We start from the raw sequence: 23,397 nt of genomic DNA, 5'->3' as shown, positions 1-23,397 counted from the left end.
ACAATTTAATAGGTAAATTACATTTTTTTATACAAGTATTAGTAATGCTTTTATAGCTGAGAGATTGTTTACCAGTGAATATGAGCTTGACAGTTACCACAGGAATAGCATTTTGTAAGATCTGAACTTAAAATTTATTTCTGGTTTGCTCCATTCTCAAAAGGGTCTGATTTTTTACAAGTTAATGAAAATGCTAATTTTTTAATGCCTTTCTGTGTTGTGTCATTTAACTTCATAAGCATTCAACCTTCTGTATTTCTGTGTTTGTGTTAGGCATCAGTGAGCACTGTCCAGCTGTGGATTTCTGGAATTTTAGCTATCCTTAGAGTTCTGATTTCACAGTCAACAGAAGACATTGTTCTATCCCGTATACAAGAGCTTTCCTTCTCACCATATTTGATTTCATGTCAAGCAATCAATAGACTGAGATGTGGAGAAAATAATGTGTCCACACCAGAGGATCGCACTGAGGTCAAACAGGTGAAATACCCACCTGAAGAGACATTTTCCAGGTACACTGTCTTTTGAATAACCTGGGGAAAGGTAAAGAGTTCTGAGAAATCACAAGTACACTGGGCAATATTTAGCACATATAAAACTTCTGTATAAATGGAATCAAGTCTGTTAATAAGTTGTCATAGGACAAGTGTGTGTGGAGGACTGAATGATGAAACATCCCTTTAAGTGGAAGCCCAGGTTCTGTATTAGAAACTTGGCAGCAGTGGGATTCAAATCTGTTGAGTTAGTTCTGTTCTTTTTGTCTTTTTTTTAAGACCCAGCTTTGTTTAGTTGGTTTCCCTTGCTGATGTTCTTGGTCAGTGACAAACTTCAGGCAAAAGAAGCATGGAGAGATGGCAGCAGTATTACGTTGACATAATGTTTGTCATTAAGGCATTGTGTTTTAATGTGGTGGAAAGCATTAGAAATAGCTGTTTGTTTAAGAAAATAATAACATTTTACTTAAATAGGGAACTCCAGATAGGAATAGAATGCTGTTTCATGTCATTCAGCTCACTCTGAGGGTAGTGGGTTGAGGGAAGAGGGTCTTCTGGACACCCATACTGTGACCTTGTGTCCAACAGCAGTGCAGTAATGGAGTTGTGGTTATGGCCAGGAGCAAGGATGGCTTTCCTCAAATGCCCTCTTTTGGTGCTTCTTTTGACAGCACACATTGTCCCAGCTGGAGGTCTGATAAAGAACCTGTGTAGTAGAGTATGGATAGATGAGGTGAGGTAAACAGGTGAATTACTGTGACTTGCTGAATTACCCCTGCTCAGCTGAGCTGTGGTGACTGTCACAGATTGTTTTTAGCTTGATTTAGCTCAATTGCTTTTAGCAAATCACTATGAAGACACCGCAGCATTCTGAATATTTGCTTTGTGAGTTGGGCCAGTGCTAATGTGACTGTAGGTGATGAGAGATAACCTGAATTTAATATGTAATTATTGACATGCTCATGATCATATAGCATCCTATTTGTTTTAGGTTAACCTGTTCTGTAGCATTTCATTTACTATGTTATTTAGGATAGGTGGAAAAGAACTTCCTATCTTATTTTTCAAACCAAAGTCTCATAGGCTAACCTCATCTTTTTCTGAAAGATTGATAATTTTCCTATTGATTGTATATGTGTTTCTTTCAAGATTCTTACTACAACTGGTTGGCATTCTACTGGAAGATATTGTCACCAAGCAATTAAAAGTGGACATGAATGAGCAGCAACACACTTTCTACTGCCAGGAGCTGGGCACACTGCTTATGTGCTTAATACATATCTTCAAATCAGGTAATACTTGAAATGTTGTCCAGGTCATAGCATGCAATGCTAGGCTTTTTGAGTTCTAAGACAATTCATAAATGCATTGAACTACTGAGAAGGAATATGTAAGTGCTGAAGATGTATCTTACTCCATGTAGAGAACTTAGCAAACATGGTGCTCGTGCATGCAGGGCACATTTTGCACATTTCTTCTGTCTTTGTGGAACAAAATGTAAGTAGTGATTCTTAATCTCTCCTTTTAACTGTCTAAAATTTTTCAGTCAAAAAAGCACAGAACATTCCAGATTTGTGGCTGTACTTCCCATGTTTTGTCTCAGTTTGGAGGTTGGTTGGTATGTCCAGCTTAAAATACTGAGACACAGACCACTAGCTCAGACTCATGACAAGGAAAGTTCCTGGCTTTTGCCATAATTAATAAAAATATATAAAACAGTCAAGCAAAAAAACCCCCAACAAACCAACCAAAAAACTAACCAACCAAAACCAAAAAATACACCCCAGAAAACCAGGAAAGGTAGCACCTTTCCAGCTAGCTGGTCTTGAGTTCCTTTCTTCAGGTTTGCAAATTTTCCCTTAGGTTTCTTCTGCTGGATACCCAATATCTACCCCTTTAGTAATTCCTTAGTCCATAGCTTGATTCTTTAGTAATTTTCTGAGTAGTGGTACTATCATGCCTTTCTTTTATTCTTTCTTGCTATGACTGCCCTTTTTGCCTTCTGATTTTCAGCGTGCAACTGAAATGCAACCTTGGTTTGCTCTTAGTTGTCTGCAGTTTAAAAGGTCTTGGCACAAGTCCCTCATTCTTCATAGGCTTTCTTGGGGACATGGGACAAGGAACTCTGTGTTCTGTTGCCTTGGTCTGTAAAATTGGAGTCCTCCAATCCGAGCTTGGTGCAAAGGCTCCAGGAGTGTGTGTGAAGAAACACAAAATTAATCTTTGTTTTAGGTGTGCTTTAGGGGCCGGAACTCTGGACATACAGAGTGACAGTTCTCTTCCCATGTGTCTGTTACAGTAATAATTTTATTATGTTTTTATTCTATTTTATGATATTAAATTACGTAATTATAATAGTATATGTTTTAATTATATATTAATTTATGTTTAGGATAAATATTTGAATCAAATATTATAACAAATAACTTATACCAGGTTGTTTTGGAATAAAGTGATTAAATGGTGTCAAGCCAGGAGCAAGGAAATCAGAATTTGAAGCTGGTGATTGAAATTGGGCAGCGGGTTCTTCCACAGTGGGAGCTGGGGATAATTGAAAGGAAGGCTCAGCTAGTTCTGCTGCTGTGACTGGCTTCCAGGCTGCACTGGGAGTCTTGCCAGGAATTATGTAGAAATTTTCATGCAAAATTAAAATTAAATATTAAAATACTCATGCAGAGCACTGGGATATGTGGATTGGATGATCTCTAGAAATTAATTTAATGTAAATCTACAAATAACTTCAGGTATATTACCAGTATGGTGTAACAGAGTAAAAGAAAAGTTGTTCAGATATCTGGGCTGTATTTTCATGCCATAACATATTTATTTAGGTTGAGGATTAACTAAGTGCCTGAATTTCTAATGCTTTTCTTTTGTTCGGTTGGAACCTCCATAATTATTTTCTCTTTAAGTTATATTCTCCTAACTATGGGTGTAGCTTACAGCAATTTGTGTGTGGAAACATAGGCTGTATTCTGTCATTTCTAACCATAGTTCTGTTTGGTTGCTTTGTCTTCTCACCCATTGCAGTTTTTTCAAAATGTAAGCATTGCTGACTCCTGTGTTTCCGACTGTAGGAAGCTACTAGATTATAAGTGAACATTCTCAATCTATTCCTTTGAAGTTAGAAATAAAGGGCATGGACAAAGTAAAAAGATGAGCATGGAATGGTTTTAATGACTGTAGGATGTCACTAGATGGTGTAGTTTCTGCAAATGCAGGGAGCTGGAATGGGGCTAGCACTGCTTTACTAATAAGTGGAACCAGAGATTTGAGACTCAGCTATTTTTCCCATTCTTTGCTATTTACATTGTGTGTTTGTCAGTCCTGGGGGGCAGCTTAAATTGGTCCACATGGCTGTGGAATTTACAGCTTCATTTTTCTGTATGTCTGGCAAGGAAAGCAAGTAACACTGCAGATTTCCTTCATTATTCTGATTAGCTCTTGGTTCCTAACTGACTCTGAAGAAACTTTTTTTGCCCCCTGGTCTTATCTTCTCATAGAAACTCAGAGTCCTGTACCTTTAGACAACTTTCCTTGTTTTTCCACCATTTTCTAATTTCTTTATTTCCAAACCTTTGTTTTGGCATACAAACACAGAATCAGTAATTCAGAAAGCAAAATTCTGCTTTTTTGCTGAGTGTTCTGTTTTCAGGGTAATGGCAGAAATACGTAATTTTTGCACTTTAGAAACTGGATGAAAGTGAATAAATTTAGTTTCAACTAAATGTGTTTGGAAAGCCATCCTCTGAAGTAGGATACTCATAGGTGTTTTTCCTTAACATGCAGAGTAGTAGTTACCTCGTGGTTCTTAAGTAGAACATCTGTGTTATTAATATACAAACAAACTAACCCTGGTCCACAGGTGACAGTTTTAAGTTTAATGAAGGTTTTCATGTATCAGATTAATGACAATTGTCATGAAACCTATCAAAACATTATTTATTGAATCTGAGAGCTGGCAATTTCTGGTTTACACACTGCCCTTGGGCAAACTTCATCACTTACCTTAAATTTGTAAAACTGCTTCGAATTTACCTTTCTTGCAGGAATTCTACCCTGAATAATTGTAAAACTTCAGAATTCAGACTAGAGCTTTGTTACTCTAACATGGTTTTATTGTTTTCAGGGATGTTTAGAAGAATCACAGCTGCAGCCACCCGACTTTTTACAGGAGATGGATCTGATGGTAGTTTCTATACGCTTGAGAGTCTGAGTGACCTTGTTCAGTCCATGATTCCCACTCATCCTTCTTTAGTTCTCCTCTGGTGCCACATCTTGCTTCTTGTCAATTATACCAACTACAACTGGTGGTCAGAAGTGCATCAAACCCCAAAGTAAGTTTTGGTTTTGTTCCCTAGTAGTGTGTTTCATATAATTATATTTTCTAAAATCATATTAAAACAATCCAGCTGCTTTCTTCCAAGCCTGTCATTGAATGGTGCTGCTTGTATTATGAAATGTAGTTCTGCATTTACTTTGTGTGTACATATTGTCTGTTCTGATATTGGTGTGACTTCCAAGCTAAGGAAATGTGTCCTGCACTCAGTTGCTCCTCTGAAGAACTGCCAGGTAATCTCTTTACTTCTAAGGCAAGAAAACTTCATCTTTGTACTACTTTTTATTGAAACTATGGAAATAACTATAGCAAAATACTCAGTGTTTCATGTTGATATGGAGACCTCATACTTCACTTTCTAGGAAATAACCAGCCAGTGGAGATGATGGACACTGTTGTGTTTATGGCAATACAGTCTGATCATCTAACTGTAGCTACAGGATTATCTGTTCTCAGTGAGTCTAAATGCTGTCAAAACATGGTGTTAGCACCCTGCTGGTTCATTAGCATTAAGCACTGTAACAGCCTCACTGAACATGCTGTCTGAAATTTGGAGATGGGTTCTAAAATGGGTATTCTCTTGGTCTGAAGTTAGTTTATCCCACCTGTCAGGCATTGGAATAATTTGTCCTCCGTGGATAAGGAAGGTACCTCCTCTGAGGGTGGATTAACTGTAGAGGGAGGCGAACAAGTGACTTGAGGGACATTTCTGGTGCTTGTGCAGTGAGTGTTGGGCAGTCTCATCTTGCTCTACACCTGAAGTGCATCAATACTTTCACAAATGTGAGACTCTTGCTTCAGTTCAACCTTAGGTATTGAAAATATATTATTCTGATTTGTGGAAACATGGAATTACCAGGATTATGAGCAAAGCAGGGCATCTACTCAGACATTGGAAAAGACTGTCTTGGGAAGGGTGGAATCACCATCCCTGGGAATGTTGAAAAGGTGTGTGGATGTGGCACTTCAGGATATGGCTTAGTAGGTGAGGCATGATGTGGTGCTAGTTTAAAGGTTGGATTTGATGATCTTACAGGCAACTTTGATGATTCTATGAACGAAGATAGCAGTACATTTTTTTTTAAATTTACCAGTATTGTATCTTTTCTGGGTTGAGCATCACTTTTAATCTGACACTAGACTAAGTGCTCAGGAACACTGGTTTGGTTTGAGAAGAAAATACAGGAGTAGGTTCTGCTGTCCTACCAGAGATGCAGCAGCCCGCGTTCTTCTTTTAAATAAATCATTTGGTTCTTTAGACTGTCTGAAGAAGCAATAAGCAATGCTGCAATTGTTAAAAAATAAAGATCTGATGGAAAGCAAAGGAATTGTAATGTTTGAATTACAAGCAATTCAAGGAATTGTAATGTTTGAATGAAGTTTACAGGCAAAGACGTGTCATATGTAAGGACCTTGGTAGGATACTCCAAACACTTTGGTTGTTCATGTTTCAGTAGCCATACCAAGAAAACAGTAACAACATACAATGTATTTTTTGCAGGCGACACAGCCTTTCTACTACTAAATTGCTTAGCCCTCATATATCTGGAGACAGTGATGAATCTGACCTGGAATCTAAGCGTGGCATGTGCAATCGTGAGATAGTGAGAAGAGGAGCACTCATTCTCTTCTGTGACTATGTTGTGAGTTTTGAATTATGACTTTTATAACTACAGTTTTGAGTTATTTCAGGATGCTGACAGTCATTTATTACTGATATGTGTTAAGTGAAAAATGAAGATCTGTGAAACTAGTAATTTTATTTTCAGATGGTGCTTCTGTAAGCTTAGATATGACCTCATTTGACATTGTTTTCTGTTCTGAACTGAGAGTTCTCTTGACTTGTGAAGTTTACCTGGTGGGCAATAGAATTACCTTCTGGATATTGCATCCCTTACTTGGGAGGTGCTTGGAGCACACTACGTAGTTCCAGACTTCCCAATATCAGTAGGAGTGCACAATGTCCAGGAGACAGCAAATTTCCATGCCTACACTGTAAGCAGAGAGGTTTTACATTAACATTTTAACTTCCATTTTGGTTCTCCAGTGAGAACAATTTCTGTGGCTTTGGCCTTTTGCTGCTTCAGTATTAGAGTTTTAGTTCATTGGGAACTTCTGAAGTGAGTTTTCAATAGTAGGAGGTATTGCACTTGGCTTTGCACCTCAGACCAGTTTTGAGGTAAGGAAACTGCATTCTTTTCAGGTTCAACTGAACAGAAAGCTTTGTTTAGGAAGCACTTCAAGTACTAATGGACAGTCACTAGAGTCAGATTAGAGTCGTCCAAGGTAAAATCCTCCAAAAACCTCTTTACTGAGGTACTGTACAAGCTCTCAGCATTGCCTGGTTAACTCTACAGATATTTTCGTCTTGCATTCCACTGCTTGTTTATATACACAAGCTTTTAGGTGTTTGACATTAATTATTGACAGATCTCTGGATTTGCTTTCCAGAAATTCTTCATTTTGTGTTAATGGCCAGTAGTAATAAGAAATCTTTAAGAAGCCTGAATGAAAATCACATTTTGCAAGACAATTCTGTGTGTATGTTTATTTCAAACCCATTTCATTAAAAGCAGCGTCTTTGAATCAGCCTTCTCAATTTACTTGTTTCTAACCTGTTCTTTAGTGTTTTTAGAAAAATAAGCTGCATGTTCATGGCAAATACCTAAATTTGCAACAAGAACAAAATCATGTAAAAATAATGATGGTGGTATTAAGATATAGACACTCTATGTCATTATTTCAAAATAGCTACCAGAATTATATATGAGAAGCTTCATGTTATGTCATGTGTAGTAATTAAAATCTTAATTTTAATTACTGCAATCAAATTTTAATTTTTTCCTCTTTAGTGTCAAAATCTACATGATTCAGAACACCTGACCTGGCTTATTGTAAATCATGTTCAAGACTTGATTAATCTGTCCCATGAGCCTCCAGTACAAGATTTTATCAGTGCTGTTCACAGGAATTCAGCAGCCAGTGGTCTCTTCATCCAGGCCATTCAGTCACGCTGTGAGAATCTTGCAGCTGTAAGTTTGACTTCTTGACTTCTTGTAAAGAATAAAGTATTTCATGTCAGCATAAGTTTAACTGATAAGTATGCAAAGTTTGACATTTCTGGGTCATTTATCAACTTCTAATTTTATTTTTAAATTCACTTACTTAAAAATGCAAGCAGCAAACCTTATATTAGCAACTTCAGCATTAGCTGTGTTCCAGTCCATCAAATCTGTGTATTCAGGTGGAGATGGTTAAGCTGCTTTTCTTCCTTAATGGATATTTTCCCACATAATCAATATCTGATGGGTAAATTAAAGCTGGAACTTTCAACTTCAATTTCAGTGCCTTAATAGTGTAAATAGCAAACTAACTACAGAGGCAGGAGTAGGAACCAGTCCATCTTCATAGGCCCTGGCAGTATGAAAATTATTTGTGAGCTCATGCCTTCCCCATGGATCTGTTTTGAAAGTTGTAGCCACTTGGTGTGGGAAAATCACTGAGAAATTCAGGGTATTATTTCTGTTGATTATTTTAGTTTTCAAATTAAAAGGAGTGGATGGTGTTTTATAGGGATGTAAGGTTGTATGCATCTCTCATAATCATAGGAAATTTCATTTGCTGGACTTTCTCTAGAGATAATTGTGATTAATGTGATTATAATCTAGAGATAATTGTGCCACCTGCACCCTGAGTAGCTTCAGTGCTGTTTCCTATCCCTTTCCATCGTCTCTGTGCAAATCTAGGGCAGCTTTAAAGTTATGTGATATTTGTCTGGGGTTTATTAGCTGAGAATCAGCAGAATGAACTAAGCTGAATATGTTTTAATAGAAGATGTAGTCACTGTGTGAAATGCTTGGTGATTATCAGGAAAGACAGTAAAACTAAAATAGCTGGTATTAACAGACTGTTCTAAACCAAGATTGGTTTCATGAGTAAAACTAGTTTGTCTCTGTGTTTCTTCCTTTAGAATATTAGTGCTGAAGGTGCTTATATTAAAAAAAAAAATTAAAAAAATTATTTGCACACCCTTTTAATCCTGAGTTGCTACTGCTGTTTCTTAACATATGCTCAGAAAGCCCCCCAGGAATTGTCTGCATTTCTGTATTGTCACGTGTCTTGACTATGCACATGTTCCTGCCTTATTCCAGAAAAGAGTTGAAGCTTCTCACTCTGTTCAAAGCTTTTTGCAAGTTTACCTAAATTTTAGCTTTTCCCCTAAAAGTTTTGCTTCCTATGTTTTGATTACTGTTGTGAGTTTTTACAGTTACACATCAAAGAACTTGGTCATTTAATTAATATGAACACTCAGTATCTCATTCACACAGAGATGATTATATTGATCAGGTAGTTGTCTACTACAGTTTTTTCTGAGCGTCTTTCCCTTTAAAATCTTTGTATTCCAAATGCATTGTAATTTTTTTGTCTGTTTCTCTGTTCCGTGCTGTGTGAACACGTAGCCCACAACCCTGAAGAAGACCTTGCAGTGCTTGGAGGGAATCCACCTGAGCCAGTCCGGGGCTGTGCTCACCCTGTACGTGGACAAGCTGCTGTGCACTCCCTTCCGAGTGCTGGCCCGCATGGTGGACACCCTGGCCTGCCGCCGCGTGGAGATGCTGCTGGCAGCCACCCTGCAGGTACACTGCACCCCCTGCCTGGGAAGCACTTTGGGTGCCCCCAGTGTTGTCAAGAGCTATGACATCAAAATATGGTTAAGTGATTTCATTTGACAGATTTTTTTTTTTAATTTTGTATATAGATATGTGTGTTGCCCTGATTGTTTGAGATTTTCTAAGCCTTCTGATGTTTACATTCTTGTAGCAAACTTTCTCACACACTTCCTGTAAATAAATTATTGTTTTGCATTCTTTTGTAGAGGAGGAGAAATTTGATGGACTGTTGGTCTGTCCAGTGTCATTGGAGAGGTGGCACTTTAACCCTCCAATCCACTGTCACTTCTGGAAATCTAGAAATGTTGGAGTCAGAAAATAAACTTCCCTTTTTTACCTTGAGAACAGCAGCATGTTCACATTGTGGTTTTTTGTGTCCTATAGTAATGTACATGGATGTTTACTTTATTTCACTTTATCTGCCTGTAACTTTGTTGATCTGGTAAAAGTATTTCTGGGGATTTTACATTTATCTGTCCTGTAAAATTCTTGTGATTTTTTTCATATAGAACAGCATTGCTCAGTTACCAGTTGAAGAACTGGATAGAATTCAGGAGTACCTTCAAAACAGTGGATTAGCAGCAAGGTAAATAGTACCAAAAATGCCATTAAAATGTAAAACTAAGTAGTGTTATAATACAGATCGTGTTAAGTCTGTTTTCCCACATCTTGGCTTTTTTCCTAGATGTCAGATAGTGGGTTGTTTTTGGGAGTAAACTGGGATTAAAGCCTCTCATATGATGCTGGCATGTTCTGGCCCAAGGTGCAGTTGTGCTATCTGTGTTGAATTTGCAGTAAGAACTACTTAAAAACTGAAGCAAGCTCTAGAAGGTTGCTTCAGATTCTCTTTCCTGCATCCCACTCAGTATTTAACTTTTGAGAGATAGCAGCTGCAAATTAATTTCTTGACAAAATCTGTTTTACTAAAGCGAACTTCATTTTCCTCAAACTTGCAAAATATTGTCAGTTCAAGCTAAGTGGGCTTGTGTGTTTTCAGTTTTTTTGGGTTTTTTTCTCCCATACAACTGTGTTAAAAGTTTTAACTGTTTAGTCTTCTGGCTGTTTAAACTGCGTGTATAAAAAGGAGCAAACTACTAATTTTTTAAAAAACTTCTGTTTGATGTCGGAAAGATCCTTATTTACTCCTCTTATCATTGCTGTTTGAGGTTAATATCTGTTGACTGAAATAAGTGTAGGGGAAAGAACCTAAAATGTGAGACTGCAGTAGATCAATAGTAATGTGCTTACCCAGGTAATGGTCAATTTAATTTTAAAGAAATTTAAAAATTACTTTGTACAAGTTCTTGGTAGCAGTAGTGGAGTTTAAAAAGAAACACAAAAAAAACAACCGTATTAAAAAAAATCTCTGACACTGACATAAATCCAGAAACTGGAGTTTTTAGTACAGTGAGGGATAATTTTTTTTTTAATAGAAGTATAGTTTTAGTGGGTTGTTGGTTAGCATCTGTTAAAATGTATTTTTTTGCAGTCAAATAATCAGTACACTAACTTTGACGACTCTTACTCATTAAAAGATGTGCTGGATAAAGAAAGCTATATTTTAAGCTTAGGTATATCACTAATTGTAATGCTAAATTAAATTTACATCTTTATTTGTTGGTGGTGCTGAATTAATTAATTTTGGCCTCTGATACCTGAAGGAAATTTGCATCATATGACTGCCTGTATCTAACAAAAAACTGAAGACCCTAGTGCTTTTTTGTCCTGGGATTGGAATTGAGTCACTGGATGTCTTTTTAAATTTAAAACTGGATTTATTTTTAAATGATTTACAAAGCTGAGATAGCCCTCTGCTGATGTGTTCTTCTGTTTTCAGGCACCAAAGACTCTACTCACTCCTGGATAGGTTTCGTCTCATGGTAGCACCAGACACGACCAGTCCCTCACCTCTGGTCACCTCACACCCACTAGATGGAGAAGACCAACCACCTTTAGAGAATGTAGTTCTAGACAAAGTAAGATTATGTTTAGAAAGAGTCACTAGAAGTGCCTTGGCTATGAACGAGCTTTGTTCTTTGCAAAATATTTAAATGCAGCTTATTTTTACTGTGCAGTTAATGCTCTCAGGATTGTCAGATTGTATCTCAAAAATAGATCAGTGATTAATTTCATGTGTGTTGGCTGACTGTTGAACATCCCTTAGGATGGATGACTAGCACAAACATAGATGTTTGTTATATTGACAGTGCTGTGAAAAATTTACCAAGTTTGGTTTCTTTGCTCAGCTTTAATGGAAACATTTATATGCAGTTCAATAGAGACAGATAAATAATCTTGGTTTTTTGATGTGTTTTACTACAGTATTGGTTTTATTCATTTACTGGAAGTTGTTGGCTGTCTCTTGGAAATTAAACATTGCTTGTTCAGTTTTCCCTTCTCAGCTTTCAATTACTTTTAGGGAACAATCAAGAATACTGAAGTGTTTCTGTCTTTCATGAACTTAGACGTGTTTATTTCCAAGTGAAGTGATAGGCTAAGAGCAAGTCTTGGGGCTTTCTGTGCCTTCCTTTTTTCTAGTTTGTCCCATGGTACAAATAATTTCTCATTTTCATCCCTCCATGTTCTGTAGTGATACACAGTAATAGGAAACTTATGTAACTGAAATGGCAAAAATTCTTCGATTAGCTGATAGTTGGGATGAGTCTGAGCAGTCATTGGCTTAGGGGAGATATTGAGACCTACTTGGACAGCAGGAGAAAATGCTCTGCCCAGAAACCATTTACCCATAGCGTTGTCTTCAGATTGCCCCAGAAATCTCAGTTGGGATGAGTCTGAGCAGTCATTGGCTTAGGGGAGATATTGAGACCTACTTGGACAGCAGGAGAAAATGCTCTGCCCAGAAACCATTTACCCATAGCGTTGTCTTCAGATTGCCCCAAAAATCTTTGGCTGTCACTGTAAATTCTAAACAAAAGTAGTTTTTGTATGCTCCCCCCACAACTTCTGCATGGTTCACAGAATCATAGAATATCTTACATTGGAAGGGACTCATAAGGATCAATGAGTCCAATTCCCTGCTTCTTTCAGGGCTGCCTAAAAATAAATCCCATGACTAATAGCATTGTCCAGATGCTCCTTGAACTCTGACAGGTTTAGTTCTGTTCTAATTAATTTCAGCAAAATTATTTGAATCTTTGACTATATATATATTTTTAAATAAATAAATATATACTATATGTTTATTCAATTTACATTTATTATGCACATTTATTTTATATATATATTATTTGAAAAGTTTTCTTCCTCGTTTATAGTATTGGCTTGTCTCTAATTACTGTTATATTTGTGTGACTACTGAGTATTCCATGCTTTTTTTCTGGTCGTGTTTAGGATCCTAATACAAGTACCTACACTCTGTATTAAGATAAATTTTTCCTCATTTCCTGTCCAGACTTTATGGGAATAGACAAGTTGTCACTGAGCATCCATTGGTCCAGTTTAATATGTTCCATTTCCATTCACCAGTTTTTTGTTTTGCTTTGCTTTTTAATTTGAGAGGGTTTTTTTATATTAATGTAGACTACAGATGTCTTAGACATTCAGTGCTAATGAGCAGTTCTCTCTCTGCCCCCATATACTGTGTTGTTTTCTGAAAACAAGTATGTAATAAATTTCCTTTTTTGATCATTGAAGGACTGGTATGTGTCACTAGTGCGGTCACAGTGTTACATCAAGTCTGACTCAGCACTTCTAGAAGGAGCAGAGCTGGTGAACAGGATTCCTCAGCCTGACCTGAACTCCTTCATGACCAGCAAGGTAACTTTGTCAGAGGAAGAGGATGAAATTAGTTCAATTGTTCCTATTGGTAGTATTAAAAGGTAACACTTCAAATTTGTATAATACTGATAATATATACCAATAATACTAATTCACTTAATTTTAGAAACTAAAATAGTGGATATTTGTGAAAAACAGTGGATATCTGTTTAGCAATGTTGCTAATAGAAACTTACTAGTAGTACAGGTTGAATAGATAGAGTGGAAGCAAAGGTTTATTTATGTATTGCAGTCAGAGAAATCCAATTTTATTGTTGTATCTAATCTTGATTTGCCATACAGTTTCTTCCAAGGCCAGCTGTTTCTGTAACCTCTTCAATATCTGTGCTGGATGACTTGCAGTAAGACAGTAACGGGCCACGGTAAACTTGGCAAAAAGGGCAACTTGTATCTAAGAATGTCTTTTGTTCACATTCTCACCATGATTATTTGCCACTGGTAATCGGAAGTAATACTGGGGAAGCTGTTTCTAAAAAGATACTTCATTACTTGAAGATTCCTTGAGTATATATATATCATCCTTAAGCTTTATTCACACATTGTCCTGAAAATTTGGAATAAGCGTATTGATTTTCCTTTCCAATATGGTGCTGGTTGGAATTGACATTTGGAGCCAGTGTGGGCTAAACCATGTTGTTACACCACAGTAGAGCAGAGGTACTAATAATAAGTTAGTTAATCAATAAACTGTAAATTTGCTACCATATTAGTATGTTAGAATAATACCACCAAATACTTAGTTTCACTTTAAAAGCAATTTTTAAAAATTTCCTGTTTGATTTCAGGAATTCAACCTAAGCTTGTTAGCACCTTGTTTAAGCCTTGGCATGAATGAGATCTCAAGGGACCAGAAGAGCAGCCTCTTTGAAACAGCTCGGAGGGTAACTCTGGACCATGTGTCTGCTGCTGTACAAAACCTTCCAGCCAACCACCAGGTTTTTCAGCCACTATTGCCAACTGAGCCATCAACCTACTGGAAAAAACTAAACGATATCTTTGGTAATAGAAATAATGATCTTTTAAAGTTTATTCTCTCCTCTGCAAAGATACTTTACAGATGTCTTGTGAATACATGAACTTACTATTAAAAAAAAAAATCAAGATACCTGGCATAAAAGTGCTTATGAAATAGTTCTGAAAATCATTTATTGAATGGAAAAAAATTCAAACTGCTAGATTTCATCCAGTCTTATTTTATAGGAGATGAGGTGATGTATCAGTCTATGATGACACTTTGTCGTGCACTGGCTCAGTATTTGTTGTTACTCTCAAAACTACCAGCTGGTCTCCGTGTTCCTCCTGACAAAGAGGGTGATATTCTGAAATTCGTGGTGATGTCAATAGAGGTAAGAAACTACACCACAATTCAAGATGCAATGAAATGTTGGGAGAGGGAGCAACTCTATCTTAAACTGATCACCACTGAGTAATTTTTTATTGGGGCAATTATTTTGTCTGAACTGTAGAAATTTCTTCTTAGTGTTTTTTTGTGTTTGACTTTTGCTAGTAAATCAGATTTGTGTTGTGGGACAAGGACAGCTTTGTACAAGGAGAGATTGAAGGACTGATGCTGGCATTTGGGAGAATGGGTCCTGCACTGATTTTTGGGACACTTAATAAACAGTATATAAATGTCATCATTTTCTTGTACTTAAAATAAATAGCATTTTCTTGGGGAAAAAACCCCAATATTATTTGCTACTAATACTTTACATTTTGCTGAGTTTAAAAAGGCCCGGTTGGTTAGAAGTTGTTCTGAGAATTTGCTGTTAATGGGGAGCTTCTCTTTTTGTACAGGCACTATCATGGCATTTAGCACATGACCAGATTCCATTAAGTGTAGATCTTCAAGCTGGTCTGGATTGTTGCTGTCTGACACTACAGCAGCCTACTCTTTGGAATTTGCTGTCTTCTGCAGCTCATGTGACATATGCTTGTTCTTTAATTAACTGCATTAGATTCATCATAGAAGCAGGTGAGTGCAGTTTGATCAACTAGGGGAAAAGTTTTGTAAACAGATTGCCAGTCATCAGTGATCAAATGCTGTGTATCTGGAGTATTTCCTTTGAGTCCTTATTAATAATTTGTTTGACACATTTAGTTTTTACTACTTTAATTTTCCATTTAAAATATAGTGTTTACTTTTTAACTTGGCAAATGCCTTGGATATGTAAAACATTTGACTACTGCGTGGTGTTGTTGATTAAAAAATGGAATATGAAATAGGTAATAGCTGTTCCATTCAAATATTTTCTCCAATTCAGTTGCTGTGGAACCTGGTAATCAACTTCTGAGTCCTGAAAGAAAGAATACTTCAAAACCTTTAAGTGAGGGGGAAATTGATTCAAATGTACAGAGTAAGTAAACAGTGAATTTTGCTTCTGCCCTAAACTTTCACTGAAGAAATATTTTTGGTACCCTTTCCATTACTATTATTTTTAACAATGAAAGTTCATCTTATTTGTATTTGGTAAATGTCTGTTAAATATAAGTTGCTATATTTTTACAGGTATAGTTGTTTTTTCTTGAAAGTTATACATTAATGCAGATTTTTCTTTTGGGGGATTCTGTTAGCTGTGCAGCATGCTACAGACTGAGCTTTTTAAAGTGTGGAGTTTTAAATTTTAAAAATTTATTTGTTTATATCCTTTTTGTGGTTTTGTCCTTTTTAATTAACATACTCTTTCATTAATAATTTTTTGTGTTTCTGTCTTTTTAAATTATTTGTCTTTTGAGTGGATTTGTAAAGCTGAATTTCTTTCTCTCCCAACAAAGAAACAAAACACATTATTGCAGCATGTGAAATGATAGCTGAGATGGTGGAATGCTTACAGACTGTCTTGTCACTGGGGCACAAAAGAAACAGCAGCATCCCTGCATTTCTCACTCCTGTCCTCAAGAACATCATCATCAGTTTAGCAAGGCTGCCTCTAGTGAACAGCTACACCAGAGTACCTCCCTTGGTATGTTTGTTATGCTTGGCTTTCAGGACTTTAAAAGTTGTTGAAAAACTTTGAAAACCAAACATGGTGCTGCATCTGAAGTTCTTCAACCTTCAGCTGGTTTGGTCAATCAGTTTTTCTTTTTGAACACTGAGTAACAAACAACACGTGCAAGGCCACTTCTCTGTTTCTCAGCGCTCTGTTTTTGAGGGGATGTAAAAACATAGTAAGTTTTTTGGTTGAAATGTTTTTGCCCCCTCTCTGATGTATCAGTGTGCTTTTTCAGGTATCATTAGTATATGAACTGTTCTCCTTAAAGTCTGTTGCAGCATAATTTCTGCATAATTTCTAAACTGAAATATGTGACAAGAACATACTTGCTTCTATAGATAAACTTGGACCATAAAACTGGATCATTAATTTACAGTGGGAAGTATGGTGGAAAAAGCCCTAAAATTAGAAATATGCTATACATTGTATATAAGTTTTGTTAGATTTCAGTCTTCCTTTGAGTATTTTTCTGTTTGGAGAACTGCTTTTATTTACTGATGTATTGTTGCCTTTGAATGGTTCCTATATATTTAGAGCTGTAATATAAATACTAGATCTGGTTTGGATAATTAAACTTCCATTATACTTCTTTAGGTGTGGAAATTAGGCTGGTCACCAAAGCCTTCAGGTGACTTTGGCACAGTTTTTCCTGAAATCCCAGTAGAATTTCTACAAGAAAAGGAAATCTTTAAGGAGTTCATCTATCGCATTAATACACTCGGTATGTACAAAATTAAATTCATACATTTGGCTCTTACTGGGCATTTACATGTGTTTTGAAATTACTGAATAACTGTATCTGAAACCATTTGCTTACTTTTGTTGCTTATGTGGAAGACAGATAATATTTCAGAGCAGGTTAGTAATTGTGCTGCAGTAATTCTTACATTTTGTTCAATTAAGAGAATTATACAAATAAAGTCAAAAGTTATTCCATCTCAGGGTGATTTCAGTGTGCTCTTGCAGAATGACCATTTGTTTTCTGGGGCATATGCTTGACAGTATGTTTGAGAATATTTTGCTTTCCCCCCACTTTTTTCTATTAATGCAGAGTATAAAGTCCTGTGGTAAGATCCCTCTGTAACCTACCTTCAACTCAGACATCAGATGTTTAGGCTGGAGTAGAAGATCTTGAAAATGTCCTTCCTACCCAACCCATTCGAAGAGTGTCTTAGCACATTGTTTCCAGTTCTCTCCATCTTCTTGGAGCTGAAGGAGAGAAGCTGCAGTGTTGTTCTCTGCCATTCCCATCCACACCTAGTAGATCACAGAATAAGCTGGATTATAAGGGACCCACAAGGATCATTGAGTCCCAGCTCCTGGCTCTGCACAGCACCATCCCCAGGAGTCACACCCTGGGCCTGAGAGTACTGTCCGGACACTTACTAAAATCTGTCAGGCTTGGTGCTGTGTCCACTTTCCTGGGAAGCTTGTTCCATTACAAAATAAACAAAACCACCAATATAAATAGCCAGTGGTATGAAACTAAATCTGTGGAAGCAGTGTACCTTTTTTTAATGCTGTTCCTTGTTTAGCTTTGTGTTGAGACACGAATGGCTATCTCTGAGTGTTTCCATAGGATGGATCAGCCGTACTCAGTTTGAAGAGACTTGGGCTACTTTGCTTGGTGTGCTCGTAACTCAGCCCATTGTAATGGACCAAGAGGAGAATCAGCAAGAGGTAATGTCATTCACTGTATTTTTTAAAGGAAATTTTACTTAAATCAGGAAAAGTGTTACTATTAAAACTGTAAAGCAGAAAAGAAGTGACTAACACTAAGGAATTTTTTCTATTTTGTATTTCCTTTTTCTCATACCGTAGTGAGTTCAGACACATCCATCTTCTGGCTTAGAGCCTCTACAAGCATGCAAATAGTGAGGAAATAAATTAATGAAGCTGTTTCAGCTCTTTATTAGTACATTATTCAACACAGTTTTTGGGGGTTTTTGGTAAGATTCTTGACTAGAAATTAATTGACCTGAAGATGCATATTCATGTGTCTTGCTCCCACTTGTAGACTGTATATTGGCTATCTGGGCTTCTAGCTTAGGTAAATGTTCAAAATTCAGGGGAGAGCATTTGGGGATCAGAGCTGAAGAAATTTAGAGCAGAATTTGTGTCTAATTTATATACCAAAATATATGTATTTATATACCAATTCCTATACCAAATATTTCTATCCAAAGAACAGCAACAATACTGGGGCTGGGGCTGAGGGAGCGAGGGTGTTTAATCTCAGGAAGAGGAGGCTCAGGGGGATCCTCATCACTCTTCACAACTACCTCAAAGGAGGGTGTAGGCAGGTGGGGATTGGTCTTTTCTGCCATCTCTCAACTGAACTCCTTAATTTGCACCAGGGAAGGTTGAGATTGGATATTAGGAAAAGAATTTTCACTGAAAGAGGGGTTAGGCTTTGGAATAAGTTTTCCAGGGAGGTGGTGGAGTAATTGTCTTTGAAAGTGCTCATTAGAGGTCTGGATATGGCACTTAGGGACATAGTCTAAGGGTGATTATGGTGGTACTGGATTCATAGTTATGCTGGGTGGTCTGTGAAGGTTTCTTCCAACTTAGATGATTCTGTGAAAAGTCAAGATGAGAGTGAACTTGGCAATCATGAAAGAGATTTTTCCGTCTTCAACTGTCTTAACCTGCTAGCAAACTGATTTTCCTGGGTTCTAGTTCTTTGACCTGAAAGGTTATTTCCCTAGGCTTGTTCATGGTCCTGATAGTAGATGCACAGCCTAAAGCTGTTTGAAGAATTCAGGGGACAAACTGTGGATCCTGAGTAGCAGACAAAGGGGTTTTCTTCTCTTGCTTCCTAGGTGTCACACTGCAGAAAGGAAGAGGGAATCATCATCCCTCTTCCCTGGTTTAGCATTTTCTCTTAGTTATACAGGCTTGGACACCTTGACTTAAGTGTTTGCTGCATAATGGCCATGTTGGGTCAGACTTAGGGCAATCTAGCCATTGGTTGTTCCTTATTTGTCATGTAGAGAGTATTTGTGGAACAAGAATAATATTGCTCCTTTGCTTTCCAAGGCAGACCAGTACATTCAAAATTGCAAATATTTTAAGCACTCTTGTAAATTTCTGTGTATTAATATTTTCTGAAATAAAAATAAAATATTTTGAAAGTTAAGCATTGGTTACCATTTTACATCTTCTAAAAAGGATCACATGCATTTGTGGTCTGTTGCTTTGTTTCAACAAGTAACTAATGGGTAGCTGCAAAGAAAGAGGCTAAACACTTTAAAAGAAGTTCTGAAATGGATATCTTGAGGTTTTAATGGGACAAGAGAAGGGTGCATGCAGAGTGACTGATGAGAAGGAAGGATGTGTTGCTGCTGCAGTCAGTGCTTTGTGTGCATTGTTAATGTCACATACATTTCTGGATGGGAAAAAGAGCAGGTGTCAGGCTTATTAATGATTATATAGTGAAACTGATATTCAGAGCTTTTGGGATTTTTTTTTAACAATTCAAATTACAGTGAGTTCATTTTACAGGAAGATACAGAGAGGACCCAAATCAATGTCCTTGCAGTGCAAGCCATAACCTCCCTGGTGCTGAGTGCAATGACCATACCTGTTGCAGGCAATCCAGCAGTTAGCTGCTTGGAGCAGCAGCCTCGCAACAAAGCTTTAAAAGCTCTGGACACAAGGTATTTGTTTTCACTTGTTTTCAAATGCATAAAACTTGTGCTTAATACATAATGACAGTTGCTTAGTCTAGTTGTAGAAAAAATGTGTAGATTGTATTTTCTAAGTAAGTCTATGTGAATGGATCTATTTACAGAGAAGTTGCATGGACTTGGCATTGTGAACCTGCTGACTTACAAGATTATCTGAAAAAGATAACATCTTAATAAAATCTAGTAAACAGTGTGCAGAACGTGTTTTTCAACATTTTCATTTCCATGATACTGAAAATATGCATAGACACATAACATTACAGAGTGAGCCAGACTTGCACAGAAGTGTTAAAGGAAAAATCTGCTAAAATTGATTTCTCTTGGGCTTTCAGGTTTGGGAGGAAACTAAGTGTTATCAGGGGAATTGTTGAACAGGAAATCCAGGCAATGGTGTCCAAGAGAGATAATATTGCTACTCATCACTTATACCAAGCTTGGGACCCTGTTCCATCACTTTCTCCTGCTACTACAGGTAAAAAGTGCTTCTTTGTGGGGGAGAAGGGGAGAGTGAATTTCTTTTGCATTTAAAATGTGGAAAAGGTGCTCTAAGAAAAATTGGAAATCCAGTTTGTGGGAAATGAAGCCATTTTCACATGTGCTTTGTTATGCACTTTTTAAAAATTCATCCTGTGTTTCCTTACAGGTGCTCTTATCAGCCATGAAAAACTCTTACTGCAGATCAATACTGAACGAGAAATAGGAGATATGGATTATAAATTGGGACAGGTTTGTTAAAAGCTCAGCTTTAAACTTGCTTTTTATTACATTTCTTCCAGTTCTGAAAAATTAGTTAAGAAGCATTGCTTGATATGAAATAGAAACTAAAAGCTCTGAGTGATGCAGGGTAGGTCATAACTGCGTGTCTCCTCAGCTAGAAGGCTGTGTATTGCCTGTCATTTAAATGAAAATATGTTTGACTTCTAAGATTCTTCTAGGCTGACTGTTGGGGTGTTAAATGCACTTCTTTGCTATTTGTTTTTGCTTTTTTGTGTTTGTTGCAAGGTCTCTATACACTCCATATGGTTAGGAAATAATATCACTCCACTGAGAGAAGAAGAGTGGGGTGAGGATGAAGAAGATGAGAATGATGTACCCGCTCCTTCCTCACCACCAATCTCTCCTATTAACACCAGGTATCTTACTTTTTTTTCCTCTTCTCACTTTTGAGTCATAGATAAGGTTTTATTTCTCCATGTTGTGTTCAATAAGCTGGGTTTATAAATTGGATGCTGGTAAATAACTGTATTATTTCAAATCAAGCATTTTAGCAGGGCTTAAGAATAGCTATTCTAACACTTCTTTACTGTTCCTTGCAGGAAACACCGGGCTGGTGTAGATATCCATTCTTGTTCTCAGTTCTTGCTTGAACTGTACAGTCAGTGGATATTGCCATCCAGCCCCAGCAAGAGAACACCAGTGATTTTGATCAGTGAAGTGGTGCGATCAGTAAGTCTGAATTGTTATTCAGAGTCATAATTGAGCATATGTTACCAAGTGTTCAGAACTAAGTAGCATTTATGAAGCATCTTTTAATATATGGAACATGCAGAATTTTCTTGGCTGTTCTGTGGGCAGTACAGAAACTTAACTTGAGCAACTACAGCATTATACTGATTGAAGCTATATCTGAATTTCATATTCTGCTGCTACATTACAAATACTTCATTGTTACTTAATGGCAGTTTATATTTTACTTGACTACTTGCTAAAGCACGATTTGCTTCTCCTATCCCTTTATAAGAAAATGAAGATGGAACAACAATGTATGTTGTTGATTATTAAGTGTAGAAGCAAAACTAAAGAACACAGGTGTGGAATGTGTCTTGACAGCCATTATTCACTATCATTCCTATGACTTAAAATGAAACTATCCCTGCAGGAGAAGTGTGTGTTGTTTGTTTGGGGATGGTTTAGTAAATTGTAAATAGCAATGTTCATGTCCCAGAGTTAGTTACTATAGTGGCTTTGGTTTTGTACACTTTTTGGTAAAAAGGACTTCTTGGAGGTCATTATTATCAGAGGTGAATGGTGGAATTAATTCTGGGCAACAATAGTAATAGTTATTTCAGACCCTTGAGTAAATGTTTACACATTTAATAGATCAGTTGAGGAATCTTTTGCTCACAGAAGGGAGAGTCAATTTGTGGCTGTCTGCTAATGGGAATTTTTTTATATTCAATTTTAATTTCTGTACAGCTTCTGGCAGTGTCAGACTTATTTACAGAAAGGAATCAGTTTGAGATGATGTACACAACACTAACAGAGTTGAGAAAGGTGCATCCATCAGAAGATGAGATTCTTGTACAGTATTTGATACCAGCTACTTGTAAAGCTGCTGCTGTTCTTGGAATGGTAAGAAATTCTCAGAAAGTTTATTGCAAATTCATGAGTGTTTAGGTTAACTCAGCTTCTGCTGCAAAACCTGGTATACTTGTTAATGGTGGTTTGTTTATAAGAATGTCCTTTAGCTGATCTGCATGGCTGTGAGAAGTAATAGGATATGTATTCTGGGCTTTCAGAGTTTGCAAACATTATCTCCAATTGTCCTGTATTCAAACAGAAAGGTTGTTTGGTTTTATATTTTTTTGAGGTTTGAGAATAATTTAATGTACTTTTTGGTTTGTTTTATTGAATTCAGTGTTGCCTTTGCCCTGGACTCTTCATTTGTTACATATCAGGCCAGAAATGAGGACTTGCAGAACAGTTTTTGCTAGGTTTATATGAATGGCTGTAATCTCATGGGAGGCTGGGACAGTGCATGTGATGAATATATAGCCCCAGATAGTCAGATATCCCTTTTCTCTCCCTTACTCTTCCCTCCACTGCATCATTCTGTCTTGAAATGTGTAAACCAGAAGTACTTTACAGGGGACATTTCAGAGTGGAGGTATTTAGGAAAAAAAATTACAAATCATTTTGGAAGGAGTGAGCACTTTTAGAAACTCTGAGACTAATATGAAGCTATATGGGTAATAGTGGTAAAAGAAATTCTGAAAGGCTTTTAGGGTGGGGCTTTCAGTAGCTAGTGCAGCAGCAACTGTGCAAGGGAAAGCTGGGAACATGATGGCAAACACACAGAAACAGTTTTAGAGATCAGCTATTCTGACCAGGCTGTCATTTCCCACTCAGTGAGCTAATAACACCTTCTCACAAGCAAACAGCTGAATGTAACAGCTTGGTGGGACTTAAAAAACCAGAAGCTGGTTCCATCAAGAGTTGCTTGTTTTTCTGTGCTCAGTTATATAGAAAATCTGCTTAAAAAGAGCAGCTAGAGAGAAGACACTGTCTCAAACTGGCCTGTGTCTTAGATACTTCATAAGTAAAGGGACAAGGTAAAGCAAGTAATTTCTTCTGATTACTTAGATAGTAAGGAGAAGACTTTCCAAAACTAAAATTCAAAATAGATTTTGTATA

General features: G+C 37.0%; 1 protein-coding gene across 5 annotated transcripts in view; it reads left to right on the top strand.

Annotated features, from left to right (window-relative positions):
- The window catches only part of HTT (huntingtin), a 79,034-nt gene that overhangs the window by 47,385 nt on the left and 8,252 nt on the right, over positions 1–23,397 (top strand). For 4 of the 5 annotated variants that reach the window (XM_041402499.1, XM_041402498.1, XM_041402501.1 and 1 more), the window contains 22 exons: positions 274–512; positions 1,644–1,786; positions 4,624–4,831; positions 6,335–6,476; positions 7,686–7,865; positions 9,294–9,470; positions 10,013–10,089; positions 11,341–11,479; positions 13,158–13,280; positions 14,087–14,300; positions 14,502–14,647; positions 15,099–15,276; positions 15,566–15,658; positions 16,077–16,264; positions 16,889–17,015; positions 17,874–17,974; positions 19,799–19,953; positions 20,316–20,455; positions 20,627–20,709; positions 20,986–21,116; positions 21,300–21,429; positions 22,180–22,335. In XM_041402499.1, coding sequence (XP_041258433.1) covers positions 274–512; positions 1,644–1,786; positions 4,624–4,831; positions 6,335–6,476; positions 7,686–7,865; positions 9,294–9,470; positions 10,013–10,089; positions 11,341–11,479; positions 13,158–13,280; positions 14,087–14,300; positions 14,502–14,647; positions 15,099–15,276; positions 15,566–15,658; positions 16,077–16,264; positions 16,889–17,015; positions 17,874–17,974; positions 19,799–19,953; positions 20,316–20,455; positions 20,627–20,709; positions 20,986–21,116; positions 21,300–21,429; positions 22,180–22,335 — 3,270 coding nt within the window. The remainder of the gene's footprint in view (positions 1–273; positions 513–1,643; positions 1,787–4,623; positions 4,832–6,334; positions 6,477–7,685; positions 7,866–9,293; positions 9,471–10,012; positions 10,090–11,340; positions 11,480–13,157; positions 13,281–14,086; positions 14,301–14,501; positions 14,648–15,098; positions 15,277–15,565; positions 15,659–16,076; positions 16,265–16,888; positions 17,016–17,873; positions 17,975–19,798; positions 19,954–20,315; positions 20,456–20,626; positions 20,710–20,985; positions 21,117–21,299; positions 21,430–22,179; positions 22,336–23,397) is intronic. The other variant, XM_041402500.1, reaches the window with a different exon arrangement.

This window comes from Onychostruthus taczanowskii, unplaced genomic scaffold, assembly GCF_017590055.1.
Source record: "Onychostruthus taczanowskii isolate IOZ18803 unplaced genomic scaffold, ASM1759005v1 scaffold2, whole genome shotgun sequence".
Lineage (NCBI taxonomy): Eukaryota > Metazoa > Chordata > Aves > Passeriformes > Passeridae > Onychostruthus > Onychostruthus taczanowskii.
The sequence above is the reverse complement of the archived record's forward strand: the minus strand, read 5'-3'. Positions and strand labels throughout refer to the sequence as shown.